General features: G+C 37.7%; 1 protein-coding gene across 4 annotated transcripts in view; it reads left to right on the top strand.

The window, feature by feature from the left end:
- The window catches only part of sgcd (sarcoglycan, delta (dystrophin-associated glycoprotein)), a 170,045-nt gene that overhangs the window by 83,336 nt on the left and 70,254 nt on the right, over positions 1-16,455 (top strand). Inside the window, exon 1 of one of the 4 annotated variants that reach the window (XM_046868468.1) lies at positions 6,297-6,635. The exons of the other annotated variants lie outside the window; for them this stretch is intronic. Within the exon in view, the coding sequence (XP_046724424.1) occupies positions 6,633-6,635 (3 nt within the window). The 5' untranslated portion in view covers positions 6,297-6,632. Of the gene's footprint in view, positions 1-6,296; positions 6,636-16,455 lie in introns of those variants that run through there. 4 annotated transcript variants of the gene reach the window in all.

Raw genomic sequence — 16,455 nt, forward strand, 5'->3', positions numbered from 1 at the left:
CACAATTCTGCTTGACTTACAGTAGAAGATCCAAACCTGTTCCAGCATGACAATGCCCCTGCACAACTCCAGATCTGCTTCCCATGGGTTGGATTTGGTAAAAGATCTCCTGCTATAGAGCTCAAACCCTACTTAACACCTTTGGGATGAATGTGAACACTGACTGAACCCCAGGCCTCCTCACCTACATCACTACCTGACTTTACAAACACCCTTGAAGCTGAATGAATCTCCACAGAAATCTCCACAAGCAGACTCCAGAATCCAGTGGAACATCTTCCCAGAAGAGTAGATGGAATTGTAAGACTAAATGTGATGCTCAAAAAGCACATATGATACGTATAACCAGGTGTCCGCAAACTTATGGCAATAAAGTGTACAGTAGTGTTAGTAAAGTCAGGTACTGAAGGGGGTGATTCATCCCAAAGGTGTTTAATAGAGTTGGAGCTCTATAGCAGGAGATCTTCCACTTAAGCCCATGTAAAGTGTATCTTCATGGAGCTGGCTTTGTGCACAGGGGCATTGTTTCATCATTCTGGAACAGGTTTGGATCTCCTAGTTCAAGTGAAGGGAACATTCCATGCTCCTGCATCCCAAGACATCCGATTGTGAGAAAAGTTTATGAAAGAACCACATATGAGCAGAAGAGTGAGGTGTCTCAGTACTTTTGTCCATATAGTGTAGTTTCCTGTACAAATCTTACATCAGATAGAAGACAAAATGCTTCTTGTACAAACTACTTCTTCCCCCAAAGCACATAAACTCCAGGAGGGTATTGGGAGAGTAGGAGATATGCAGGGTATAATGTTTTTCCTAACTTCTAATCAGCATCAACTTCAGCCAGTCCAACCTTCCACAAGAACTATCTTAGACTCTTTGTGTAATGTTTTGTCAGCAGAATAAAATGCATATCTGCTTCAGCACAGAGTGATTAAACTTATGAGATGAAAATGAGGGGCGTCGTTCAGTCTCGCGCCGCACCGTGTAATCCGCTGCCTTCACGGCCGATCCGGAGCCAAAGGCTCACAATCTGTCTTTCACTCCAATCAAGCGCTGATTGTCGTAAAGTGTGACGCGGCGTAATTACGAGAACGTTTCGAGAGGCTGGGTGGAATTCTGTAGTGCTGGGGTTGGTGCAGATTACGGAGGATGGGACGTCTCATAGAGCGAAGCGAAATCAAGACGAGTTGATTTGAACTGCGTGGAAATGTGTTTGGGAAGCGATGCGGAAAGTTGCGTAAGTAGGTCAGAAAGTAATCGTCAATTTTGACACCAGTCGTTCGCTAACGTTCTCGACGTACAGCGGATCAACACAAATCGGGTGAGAACGCAAGCGAGCGGAGATCCTCCAGCTTCTCAATGATTCTCAGGAGATCTGAGCAAGAATTTTGATGATGGATTTGGATAGTAATTAATATCAACAGTCTTCTACAAGGGTTCAGAACCGCAAGTTGCATTTAATCGGCAATTACTGCACACGGTAACAATGATGGAACTGCAATGAATGGACATTCGGTGTTGAGCATGAGGTTCCCTTTTGAGTCTGGTTTCTCACAAGGTTTCTTCCTCATATCATCTCAGTGAGGTTTTCCTTCACACAAACTTACAATTATAAGAAACAAACTTATGCATTATCTACTTACTTATTCGTTTTCCATGTGCACATACAGAAATAAAGTGTATGTGAAGCATCAACTCCACAAAAAAATGTTTACACATCAATTCCCGATATCGTTCTTTCTCCTGCTTGTTATTTACTGTTCCAAAAAATATATTTAGTAAATTAATAAAGGAAAATTAGCATTTCAATAAATTTCAGGTTGATTTTCGATTTTAGGAGTAAATCTTGGGCATAATAATAATATTAATATTAATAATTATAATGTTAGAATATCAGGCGTGAGGTCAGGAACTGCTTGCTGGCGGTGGCAAGTGGATTCTTCTGTAACGTGCAGTGAACACAGAGAAATTAATTGTCATAATTGACATTATTTAATCAAAGTTACACTATACACTATAAGGACAAACGTTTGTGGACACCTCACCATAAGATGATTGATATGAGCTTTTTGGAAATCTAATTCCACATTTGGTCAACATTTGCTGTTAATAAGCTCCACTCTCCTGGGAAGATGTTCCACATGTTTTGTGCAGATTCATTCAGCCACAAGGGTGTTAGCAGAGCTCTATAGCAGGAGATATTTCACTCCAACCCATGTAAAGCAGATCTTCATGGAGCTGGCTTTGTGCACAAGGGCATTGTCTTGCTGGAACAGGTTTGGATCTTCTAGCTGAAGGGAAAATAAAATGTAATGCTACTGCATCCAATAACATCTCAGGCCTCCAGCCTTTTGGTGTCAATTGTCTGTGGAATTCTTATACTGCCAATATTTTGGCCATATTGTGTATTTAAATGTTAAATTGAGCTTAAAATTCCATTTGTAAACCTTGCATTTAATCCATGCATAATGTCATTTAAAATATAATATTAATAATAATAATAATAATAATGAGGAGAAGAAGAAAAAGAAGAAAACGAAAAAAAAGAAGAAGTTAAAAAAGGTCTAACAAAAACCGCATCATTTGTTTCCTTGGTTAATAAATGTTTTTCTTTTCTTCACACTTATTTTCCCAAAGCTATTTTTCAAATAACAGCATGACATTCACGATGTTCGGTTAAAACAAGCTCCTGTCTTCCATGTATTGGAATAGTTCCATGCTGGGTTCTTAGCGCTAAACCCGTATTGAGCCGATGACATTTGAAGGCGGATTTGATCTGAGCGATTGCACATGACGACTATTTACCAAGGCTTCTCCATCTTCTGCGTTTGCATTGTACCCCACAGGTTGGGAGCAAACATTTTATATATAACTTCCTGTGTGGCAAAGTAAACACAAACAAGAGGTTTTCTGAAAATCCGCATTATAGACCGGATGGGTTGGTTTTCTGATTCTCTGAAGGTCTCTAGATAATTGGAAATGGTGCAAAAAACAAACACCATCAGTGCAATGCATAGTAACTGGGAATGCCTTATCGATGAGAAAAATAGACCTTTAAAGAAGTAGAGCCGACCCTGCAAACATCCTGAACCATCTAGAGCGTACCAGTGCCAATTGGATCCCACTTCATGTACAGTTTGGACGCTGGACCTCCTGGAGTGTTTAAAGGCTCTGGCATGGGGACGCTGGTGTTGGATCTGTGATGATCGCAAAAAAAAAAAAAAGCTATTTTATGAGTTGCTCAGTAGCTTCTAGTTTTATAACCATAATGACTGTAGAAGACTGTAGAAAGATCATCACTCATAATCACACACTCCAGTGCTCATGTTAGTTCTCACTCTCCAGTGTTCTGTAGTGTTTAAAGACTATAATCACACTCTTGATGTCACCCAAATGAGGATGAGGTTCCCCTTTTGAGTCTGGTTCCTCTCAAGGTTTCTTCCTCATAACATCTAAGGGAGTTTTTCCTTGCCACAGTCGCCATGGCTGCTCATCAGGGATAAACACACACCATTTACCATCACTGTTAAATTCTGTAAAGCTGCTTTGAGACAATGTCTGTTGTGAAAAGCGCAATAGAAATAAACTTGACTTAACTAGAAAAAAATCAACGAAAATGCAAACAATTGCTCTTTATAGAAAATATAAAAAAGCATCTCAATATTTCAAGAGTCTCCAGCTTGAATTACAGACGAATAAAAAAAGCATCAGGGCAAAATGCAAACCACCCTAGCAATAAGAGCGATTTAAACAATCACTCTTTCCAGCGGTGGTGAGACGAAAAGCATCTCAACATACCAAAAACTTCGAGACTGTGACGATACAGCAGATGTCCAGTGTCATGAGATGGTAGACCAAGGTCGTAAAAATGGCGTCAGGTTTTTTTTTACTGTCTTGAGAATTTTACCAAATTCACATACCTGCTACACAATAATCAGCAGGCTTTAGGACCCAGGAGGTGGATCCTGAATGCTATGTAATTATAACGTGGCATCTCTGTGTTCTATTAACTCTTACAATATATGAATTCTATATCTATACACACACACACACACACACACTCTTACAGTCAGTGACAGCTGACTAGAATATGAACAAGCTTTTTTTAGCTACTGTCAATTATAGTCGCTAGTGACGTGTCAAGTGTTCAGAGACACGCCGCCCTCCAGGCGTCAAGATAGCATTTTGTGTGTGTTTGTGTGTGTTTGTGTGTGTGTGTGTGTGTGTGTGTGTGTGTGTGTGTGTGCGTGTGTATCAGAGAGTAAGCTTAAGGCAAACTGAAGTTCACAAAAGTGTTGGACCCGAGGACAGAAAATTTAAGTAACAGAGTGTGCTTTGTCTTTATGTGTTTCGTATATATGTTTGTGTGTGTGTGTGTGTGTTTGTGTGTGTGTGTGTGTGTGCGCCCGCACTCATGTACACATCTTCCAGCTCAAGCGCATTCTTCTAAACCATTGTGCCCTGCCTCTTGTCTCAAACGTTTAGATCCACAAACCCGAAAGTTTCTTTAATTTCCAAACAGTTAAACAGCGATGTTCCACATGCAGATAAAAGAATTTTCCCTCCTAAGACTTTCCCGTCTCCTTCTCTGACACAGGCAGCTCTGTTTCAACCATCAGCTTGACCTCGATCATCATCTGCAGCTCACGAAGAACAATTGCTGCCTCTCTGTCCTCAGAACAGCAGCTTTGCATAATAGCAGTGGCGTTTTTGTGGCTGAAAGAAACTGTAACGTGGAAAACAATTCATACAATTTTCCCTTCACTTGAACTAGTTTCAGCTGATTCAGCAGAACCCATCCTGTGCACAAAGGTAATGTAGAGTGTCATTTACACAGTTTTTTATCAGTATTAGTGATTAGTGATTAGTGTATCGCCTGATGCTTCGTGGATCCCTGCTTTCAGTTTCCAGAGTGAAAATCAGAAATCGAATAGTTATTTTGCTTCAAATCAACTGGAGTTTTGATCAGGAATATAAGTTTTCTATAAAATTGTACTTCAGGAATTTATATGAGATATATATGAACTCTCTCGATGGGGATGTAACAATAATGATTAATCCCCATCGAGAGAGTTCATATAATCTATATAAATTCAGTAATTCGAGAATGAACATAACCGTCTGTTATCGGAAAAAGGTTCTGACACTGGAGACTCCTTACGTTAATATGGTGATGTTTTATGTAAGGAGTCTCCAGTGCCAGAAGCTTTTTCCGATAACAGACGGTTATGTAACGACGAACCTTTTATACACTGTACTGATCAAAGTTAGTGGACACCTGACCATAAGACAGAAAAAGTAGGTGAACATCTTATTCCACATTTAGCCTCAAATTTACTGTTATAATAACCTTCACTAATTCAGGTAGATGTTCCAGGTAGAGATTTGTAAAGATTCATTCAGCCACAAGGATGTGTGTTAGTAAAGTCAGGTAGTGATGAAGGTGAGAAGGTGAGGAGGTCTGGGCTGCAGTCAGCGTTCACATTCATCCCAAAGGTGTTCAATAGGTTTGGAGCTCTATAGCAGGAGATCATTCACTCCATCCCATTGCAAGCAGATCTTCATATAGCTGGCTTTCCGAAGTCATCCTTTACAGCTGTGTGTGTGTCTAAGTTTGGAATAGAACCACATACGGCTGGACAAGTCACGCGTCCCAATACTTTTGCTAGTTTAGAGTATATATTACATCGAACCAGAATTTAATACACTAGAAATATTACGATTTTCATCATGACTATGTTTCGTTCTTACAATATCAGATCGCACTACTACACACACACACACACACACACACACACACACACACACACACTATGTAATGTCATACCCTAAAATGGAATCAGGTGATTACTTTTATATTTCAGTCTTCGAATTTTCGTGAGGAGAAAAATAAAAAGGAAAAAGATCGTGGGGTTTTGTTTTGGGCCGATTTTTCTTTTGCAGGCAAATAAACAGAAGAGAGAGAGTGTGTTTGTGTGTGTGTGTGTGTGTGTGTGTGTGTGTGTGTGTTTGTGTGTGTGGGGTGAACCTTTTTCTGTCTCAAACACACACACACACACACACACACACATATATATATATATATATATATATATATATATATATATATATATATATATATATATATATATATATAGACAGGGGTCACAGAAAGCCCCCCCCTTCCTGGCCTCTCCACATGTGTGTCCTGTATATAAATCTGACTGGGGCAAAAGAGGGGGGTAGGGGGTTTAACTCTGTAACTGGTGCAGAATTTAAGCTTTTTTTCCCTCTTTCTCCCTCCGTTTTTTCTTGCTTTCTTTTTTCTTTTGCACGGTGGCAAGTCTCGATCTCGTGCAGACGCAAATAGCGGCTGGCGTACGCAGAGTCCAGGGAATTCCTCCAGGCTCAGGGGCAGGGACTTGGCCACGGCGTGTGTGTTAATGGAAAAGTCGGAGAGGGGGGAGTTCAGAGCGACTGCATGGAAATAGAAAGAGTGTAAAAGAAAATCGGAAAGAAAGACTACATGAAGGAGAGAGAGAGAGAGAGAGAGGGAGATAAAGGCCTCATGCTGCGATTTAGAGAGACCAATCTTGTATGATTTATCGGACACACCCTGACCGTCTGGGCGTTTCGGACTACAGCACAACAGGATGGTAAGTTCCTAAGCTCCTGGATCCTGGACTTGCCTGTTTTTTTGTTGTTTTTTCAGGACGTGTAGGTTGACAGGAAGTTGACACTGCTGCCTCGATCTCGTCTTGGCTGGGAAAGATATTTTTATTTAAATAAATATATTTATATCTTTTTTTTTTTTTCTTGCTGGTGTATTTTGGACTTCTGTTCCTGAGTGCTTAGTTTATTTTAGGACTTGAGTCATGATCTTAGAAGAGGAAGAGGAGGAGGAGGAGGAGGAGGAGGAGGATCTTGACGCGATATTTATTTAAAGGCAAGTGGGAAAACCTGGTGCCAAAAGTTCTGACAAAAGGTTTCGTCCCCCTCCTCCATTTGGTGTCGCTTTGCTTTGCTTTTTTTTGTTGCTGTTGCCCCGTGTTGCTCCACATTTGGTTGTGATTACTCGAATCCCGTTTGGCGGCCGTGCTGTTTATAATTAAACACAGAGCTTAAGGAGCTTCCTGAGGACGGTCAGACGGTCATCTGCACATTTGCCCTGTGTAAAATCAAACAAAAAAAAGTCCCAGATTTGCTATTCCACTGATTAAATAACTTGGTATCAGAATGCAGAGATAGACCTACGTCTGGATGTCTGTCTATCGGCTAGACGTCTGTCTCTTGCTTCCGACTCAGAAGTCCACGTTTCCACCCTGAGCCTAAACACAGCCTTGGATTTATTTTTAGGATCGTTCAAAAATTGTTCACGCCCAAGTTAAGAGAGAAACTTCTCAAACTACACACACACACACACACACACACACACACACACACACACACACACACACACCACAAAGAGAAAAGTCCACAAAAACTCTCATTCTTTTCATCATCGTCTCCACTCGAGTGTCCGGCTTCCTGAGGCTATATTGTATTTATTCCGCCTTTCTCACTTATTTCTAAAAAAGAAAAAAATCCTTTTTTTTTTTTTTTTTTTTTTTTTTGACTGGAGTTGGTTTTCACTTGGCATGTCTGAGGTTTTTTTTTTCTGAGCAGAATATGAAGAAAGGAAACCTTGGCTAGCGATAGCACACGACTTCAACAACGCTCTCCCGCTCATATGTTTACAACTGGGTGTGTCGAGGGTACGTCCGTTCTCTCTCGAGCAAAAACACAAGAGAAAAACGCAGGAAGAGACGAACCCTGGAGAATATAAAGAATAGATCTGGAATTTTTTTGCAAACACATAATGTTGGGTGTTGTGGAGGCGTTCTAATGTTTGAAACAACGTCTTTTTTCTTATTTTTCGAAAATGTATAATTATAATAAAAAAAAGTAGAAGGTGCATCGGCTGTTGCTCATTTGGCACTCCAAATTAATAGATTTATTAAATATAAAATGTATTAAATATAAAAAAATTTAATTACCATATTGAACACAAATTTTTTTTGTAAAATAAAGTTTGTGTATTTTATCAAAATATTTTAATTGTTGGAAAAGTTTCCACTACATATCAGAAAATCATACTGTTTCTCACTACATTGAATTTGTTTTTTAATAAAAATGCAAAAAATAGTTGAATAAGAAATAATGCCGAGACTACGAGTGTAAACCTACGGTTCTGATGAGAGCGTGTGTGTGTTAAAAAAAAAAAAACCAAGAATTTTATACTTTTAATCAAATAGAAATATAAATGAAGTCGTCCGGTTTAAGTAAGGGATTAGTGGAAAATAAATATTGGCTGATTATTTGCTAATTGCTGAGTATTTTGAAACTGATTCTGCCAGATGATCATTTTGTTGCTCTTTTGCTTGTTTATACAGTGAGACTGGGGCAGCTTCAATCCTGCCTCAATGGGCCTCTATATATTAGTGATTGTTGCAGTTCTGATGTTTGACCACTAGGTGCAATAATACCTCTGTGGAGCTAAATGGGGCAGTCAGCACACAGTACAATCGTCACACATCATCTAGAAACAGTTCCTTTTTTTCTCTTGTTTAAACTTTCCTGCTAGAAAGAAAGACAGAAAGAAACATTTGCCTAATTATTCATTATTCAAATGACATTGTTTGTTCGCAAATTCTTACACCATGTGGCCAAAGGTTTGTAGACACCAGATTATACGATTGCTATGTGCTCGTTTTTGAACATCCCATTCCTCATTTAGTTTTTTACTCTTATAATGAGGTCCGCTCTTCTGAGAAGATGGTACACTAGATGTTGTGGAGATTCTTTCATCCACATGTGTGTTTAGTAAAGTCAGGTAGTGATGTAGTTGAGGAGGTCTGGGGGTGCAGTCAGCGTTCACATTCATCCCAAAGGTGTTCAACAGGGTTTAGAGCTCTATAGCAGGAGATCTTCCACTCCAACCCATGCAAAGCAGATTTTCATGGACATTGTCAAGCTGGAACAGGTTTGGTTCTTCTAGTTACAGTGAGGGAAAAATGTTCATCCGAAAATGTGCATCCGAAAGGCGAGTTTTTAATCGTAAATCACTCAAAAGATGAACTTAATGAATTTTTTAATGCGTTTGCGAGTTATGAATGTGGACGTCACGACCGAATACGGCGGTCTACAGGAACTGTTTTTTTTTTTTACTTCACCTAGAAGATGTGTTTATTTAAGCGTTTACACTCCCAGTGCTCTTGAGAATCAGGAGCACAGGGTCAGCCTTTTATTTATTTATTTATTTATTTACACACATACACACTCTTACATATCTCACAGTAAATAAGGCTTTTGCTGTCTTGCGTCCCCAGGACAAACACACTCCTCTGGGGTCTTTCTATCTTTAGTTGAGGGGTCTACATTTATTTCAGAGCTAGCAGAGCATCCAGTCAGCAAAAAATAGCCTTAAAACCTAAGGGGTCAAAGGTCAGGAATGTTGCTTATCTTGGATAAACCAGACGTTTGACAGGATTCGCTCAGTTTATTGCAATACTGAAGCAAACGTAGCGCTACGGAGCTAAACAGAGGAGTGAGTATAACAGCATTGAGGTGGGAAAGGAAAGAAAAGGAAAGGAAGGAAAGAAAGAAGGAAGTTCCACCTATTTGCAGCTTATTTGCACTTTTAGTTATAAAAGAATGAAAGCAGATTTTCCTATTAAAAAGTTTTGCCATGATTGCTACATAAATATTAGTTTTAAACTTTAAAGATCAGGAAAGCTTCGAGTTGTGTATCTTGGATATAGTGGGTTTTCAGCAGGTTTCGCTCTGTCGACTGCAATATTCTGCCTTTAACACTCGATTATTCCTTCCAGAAACTCGTTGTGTACATGTGAACCGTTTTAATTGTATGTCGCCCTGTTTCCTGGTTGCTATTAAATATATATACAGTGCATTCGGAAAGTATTCAGATCCCTTTCAATGTTGTTATGTTGCAGCCTGATCATTCAGATTGATCTTTTCTCTAATGGATCTACACTCAGTACCTCATAATGCCAAAATAAAAACAGAATTCTAGAAATGTCTATCCATTTTTTTCTGGTTGGATAAAACCAAGATGAAACAGTTCGGCCTCAATTCTGAACGTTCTGTCTTGAGGAAACCAGGCTCATCACTTGCACAAGCATGTTGCATGGTGGTGGAGGCATCGTGCTGTGGGGTGGGTTTTCTTTTCTGAAGCAGAAACATGGCAACTGGTCAGGGTTCAGGAAAATCTAAAAGGAGCAAAGTTCAGAGATTTCCTCAATAAAAACCTCCACAGCTCTCAGGACCTCAGATTGGACTGAAGGTTCACCTTCATACAAACACTAAGCACACAGCAAGAACAACACAGGAGTGGCTTAGGGACAATGTCCTAGAGGGAATGTTTCGTCCTTGAGTCCTGAGCTGAACCCTATTGAACATCTCTGGAGAGGTGAAAATGGCTTCCATCGACGCTCCCTATCCAACCTGCCCCAACCTGAGAGCATAAGTCATGAAGAACAGCAGAAAATCCACCAATCCAGGGAGAAAGTCTTGGTGCATCATATCACAAAAAGACTTAATTAAAGGCTCCTATTGCTGCCAAAGAGGCTTCAACTAACTACTGAGTAACGGCTCTTCATACTTATAGGCACGTGATATTTCAGTTTCTTTCTAGACTTTTCTACAATTTGGTTTACATTTTGTGATTATGGGGGACTGAGTGTAGATTAATGAGAAAGGAATCAGTCTGAATGATTGTAGTGTCAGGCAGCAAAATAAAAGTCTCTAAATCCGTTCTGAATGCACTGTATATATAAACATCTAAATTCCATGAGCACGGTGTGGTTGTGGCTCTGCGGAGGTTCGGAGGTGACGCCGTGTTTTCTAACAGCGTGAAGCCAAACACCAGCGCAGCGCTGCATCACGCTAAGCTGTGAGCAGGTGTTTCATTCAATGTAGATTTGATCATTTCCCACATTTTTCTTTTTTCAGTCATTGATAAAAAATTTTCCACTTCAGCAACAACAAATCTCTCGACTGTAAAAAAAAAAAAAAAAGATCCTCCTGTGAACAAACAATGCAGGAGAAAAGTCTGTGTTCTACAGAGTGCAGAGAAAAAACTATGTAGCTCACAGAGGAGAGAGAGAGAGAGAGAGAGAGAGAGAGAGAGAGAGAGAGAGAGAGCGTCCATAATCACAAGAAAGAAAGAAAGAAAGAAAGAAAGAAAGAAAGAAAGAAAGAAAGAAAGAAAGAAAGAGAAAACAGTGAAAACACTCTTTCATTACTTTTTCTCTCACTTCCATTTCCTCTTTCTCTTTTCCTTTTCTTGTGCAGCCGTTTTTCTTCCTTTCCTCTGACTGCTTTCCAGCAATGTTTCAGTGGTGCTTTAACTCTTCTACATGATTAACACGTCCTCCGTTTGTCACTTGCTGCCACACGTGACTCGAGTGAATAAAGATGTGAAATCGAATCGAGTCTGGGTGCTTTTTACTGAGAGAGAGAGAGAGAGAGAGAGAGAGAGAGCGAGAGAGAGAGAGAGTTTTAGTGGGAAGGAAATAAAGTATATGAAAACCATGAACACCGACAGACTGGAAGAATGTGGCGAGGCAGCGTGAGAGTCACATTTCTAAGGCAGTGTAAAGTCACTTCTCTTAGTCGGCATGAGAGTCACGTCTCAGGGGACTGGAAAGTCACGTCTCAGAGGTGACATGAGAGTCATGTCTCTAAAGCAGCGTGAGGGTCACGTCTCAAAAGCAGCGTGAGAGTACGGTCTCTGAGGCAGCGTGAGAGTCACGTCTCAGAAGTGGCGTGAGAGTACAGTCTCTGATGCGGCGTGAGAGTCACATCTCAGAAGTGATGTGAGAGTAAGGTCTTTGAGGTGGCGTGGAAATCACGTTTCAGAAGCGGCGTAAGAGTCAAATCTCTGAGGCGGTGTGAGAATCACTTTTCTTAGTCGGCATGAGAGTCACGTCTCAGGGGACTGGAAAGTCACGTCTCAGGGGACTGGAGAGTCACCTCTCAGAAGCGGCGTGAAAGTCATGTCTAAGAAGCGGCATGAGAGTCACGTCTCTGAGGCCGCGTGAGAGTCAAATCTCAAAGGCTGCGTGAGAGCCACGTCACTGAGGCAGTGTGAGAGTCACATCTCTAAGGTGCTGTGAGAGTCACGTCTCTGAGGTACTGTGAGAGTCACGTCTCTGAAGCAGTGTGAGAGTCACGTCTCTAAGGTGCTGTGAGAGTCACGTCACTAAGACAGTGTGAAAGTCACGTCTCTAAGGTGCTGTTAGAGTCACGTCTCTAAGGTGCTGTGAGAGTCACGTCACTGAGACAGTGTGAGAGTCACGTCTCTAAGGTGCTGTGAGAGTCACGTCTCCAAGGTGCTGTGAGAGTCACGTGACTGAGACAGTGTGAGAGAAACGTCTCTAAGGTGCTGTTAGAGTCACGTCTCTAAGGTGCTGTAAGAGTCACGTCACTGAGACAGTGTGAGAGTCACGTCTCTAAGGTGCTGTTAGAGTCACGTCTCTAAGGTGCTGTGAGAGTCACGTGACTGAGACAGTGTGAGAGTCACGTCTCTAAGGTGCTGTGAGAGTCACTTCTCTTAGTTGGCATGAGAATCATGTCTCAGAGGACTGGAGAGTCACATCTCAGAAGCGTCGTGAGAGTCACGTCTCTGAGGCAGCGTGAGAGTCACGCATCAGAAGTAAGGTGGGAGTCACATCATAGAGGCGTGGTAAAAGTCACGTCTCAGAGACGGAGTGAAACGAGGAAAACTCTGCAGTTTACAGTATTTATTCTCTTTATCAATCCCTCACTCTGGCTTGAGGAGAAAATCCTGTGGTGTTTCAGGAAGAGTGCACTGTTTTTCTCCACTCCTTCATCATGATCCTGCAGTTCATTAATCTTCATTTATACGCTGTAATACGCTATAATACACTCTATACTACTCTATTATACACTCTATAATACACTCTATACTACTCTATTATACACTATATAATACACTCTATACTACTCTACTATACACTCTATAATACACTCTATACTACTCTATTGTACACTCTATAATACACTCTATACTACTCTAATATACACTCTATAATACACTCTATACTACTCTATTATACACTCTATAATACACTCTATACTACTCTATTATACACTCTATAATACACTCTATACTACTCTATTATACACTCTATAATACACTCTATACTACTCTAATATACACTCTATAATACACTCTATACACTCTATACTACTCTATTATACACTCTATAATACTCTATTATACACTCTATAATACACTCTATACTACTCTAATATACACTCTATAATACACTCTATACTATTATACACTCTATAATACACTCTATAATACTCTATAATACACTCTATACTACTCTATTATACACTCTATAATACACTCTATACTACTCTATTATACACTCTATAATACACTCTATACTATTATACACTCTATAATACACTCTATACTACTCTATTGTACACTCTATCATACACTCTATACTACTCTAATATACACTCTATAATACACTCTATACTACTCTATTATACACTCTATAATACACTCTATACTACTCTATTATACACTCTATAATACACTCTATACTACTCTATTATACACTCTATAATACACTCTATACTACTCTATTATACACTCTATAATACACTCTATACTACTCTAATATACACTCTATACTACTCTTTATACACTCTATACTACTCTAATATACACTCTATAATACACTCTATACTACTCTATTATACACTCTATAATACACTCTATACTACTCTTTTATACACTCTATAATACACTCTATACTACTCTACTATACACTCTATAATACACTCTATACTACTCTATTATACACTCTATAATACACTCTATACTACTCTAATATACACTCTATAATACACTCTATACTACTCTATTATACACTCTATAATACACTCTATACTACTCTATTATACACTCTATAATACACTCTATACTACTCTACTATACACTCTATAATACACTCTATACTACTCTAATATACACTCTATAATACACTCTATACTACTCTATTATACACTCTATAATACACTCTATACTACTCTATTATACACTCTATAATACACTCTATACTACTCTATTATACACTCTATAATACACTCTATACTACTCTACTATACACTCTATAATACACTCTGTAATAGTCTATAATACACTGAATAATACTCTAGTATATACTTTATAATACACAATTATACTCTCTTATACACAACACCAGCCACTCTCAGTGCCGGTCCCAAGCCCGGATAAATGGGGAGGGTTGCGTTAGGAGGGGCATCCAGCGTAAAAACGTGCCAAATCAAACATGCGGAGGATCCGCTGTGGCGCCCCCTAACGGGAGAAGCCGAAAGAAAGTTTTAGTTATACACTCTATAATACTCTATTATACACTCTATACTACTATTATACACTCTATAATACACTCTGTAATACTCTATAATACTCTATAATACACTCTATACTATTATTATACACTCTATAATACTCTATAATACACTCTATACTATTATTATACACTCTATAATACTCTATAATACACTCTATACTATTATTATACACTCTATAATACTCTATAATACACTCAATACTATTATTATACACTCTATAATACTCTATAATACACTCTATACTATTATACACTCTATACTATTATTATACACTCTATACTATTATTATACACTCTATAATACTCTATAATACACTCTATAATACTCTATAATACACTCTATACTATTATTATACACTCTATAATACTCTATAATACACTCTATACTATTATTATACACTCTATACTATTATTATACACTCTATACTATTATTATACACTCTATAATACTCTATAATACACTCTATACTATTATTATACACTCTATACTATTATACACTCTATAATACTCTATAATACACTCTATACTATTATTATACACTCTATACTATTATTATACACTCTATACTATTATTATACACTCTATAATACTCTATAATACACTCTATACTATTATTATACACTCTATACTATTATATACTCTATAATACTCTATAATACACTCTATACTATTATTATACACTCTATAATACTCTATAATACACTCTATAATACTCTATAATACACTCTATAATACTCTATAATACACTCTATACTATTATTATACACTCTATAATACACTCTGTAATACTCTATAATACACTCTATACTACTATTATACACTCTATAATACACTCTGTAATACTCTATAATACTCTATAATACACTCTATACTATTATTATACACTCTATACTATTATTATACACTATAATACTCTATAATACACTCTATAATACTCTATAATACACTCTATAATACTCTATAATACACTCTATACTATTATTATACACTCTATAATACACTCTGTAATACTCTATAATACTCTATAATACACTCTATACTACTATTATACACTCTATAATACACTCTATACTACTATTATACACTCTATAATACACTCTATACTACTATTATATACTCTATAATACACTCTGTAATACTCTATAATACACTATTATACACTCTATAATACACTCTATACTACTATTATATACTCTATAATACACTCTGTAATACTCTATAATACACTATTATACACTCTATAATACACTCTATACTACTATTATATACTCTATAATACACTCTGTAATACTCTATAATACTATTATTATACTCTATAATACACTCTATACTATTATAATACACTCTGTAATACTCTATAATACACTATTATACACTCTATAATACACTCTATACTACTCTATATACACTCTATACCAGTCCATAATAGATTGTAATACTCTATAATACACTATTATACACTCTATAATACACTCTATAATATTATATCATACACTCTATAATACTCTGTTTTACACTCAATAACTCTCTATTATACACTTAATAATACTCTTTAATACTTTACAATACACTCTTTTTCAGCCCATAAAACTCCTAATACACTCTATACCAGTCCATAATAGATTATAATACTCTCTTCAAGTGTCTACCGTACATTATAATACACTACATAACTGTCTAAACCAGCAGTTAATACTCTGTAATACTATCCAAATTTCTGTATAATACTTCACATCATGATATAAGGCTCCTAATACTTTGTGATTCTTTACTACTCTAAAATCTTTTATACGACTCTATAATTTTTTTTAATACTCAATAACAATCTATATTCCTCGATACCATGCTATAATACTCTATTACTATACATTATTCTGTAGTAATACACTCGGTGAAAATCTATAATACTGTATAAGGCTCAAAATTACTACACAGTGCTATATAACGCTCTATAATTCTTTATGATGCTCAATAATACCATACATTATACTCTATATC

This window comes from Silurus meridionalis, chromosome 15 (genome assembly GCF_014805685.1).
Source record: "Silurus meridionalis isolate SWU-2019-XX chromosome 15, ASM1480568v1, whole genome shotgun sequence".
NCBI classification, from domain to species: domain Eukaryota; kingdom Metazoa; phylum Chordata; class Actinopteri; order Siluriformes; family Siluridae; genus Silurus; species Silurus meridionalis.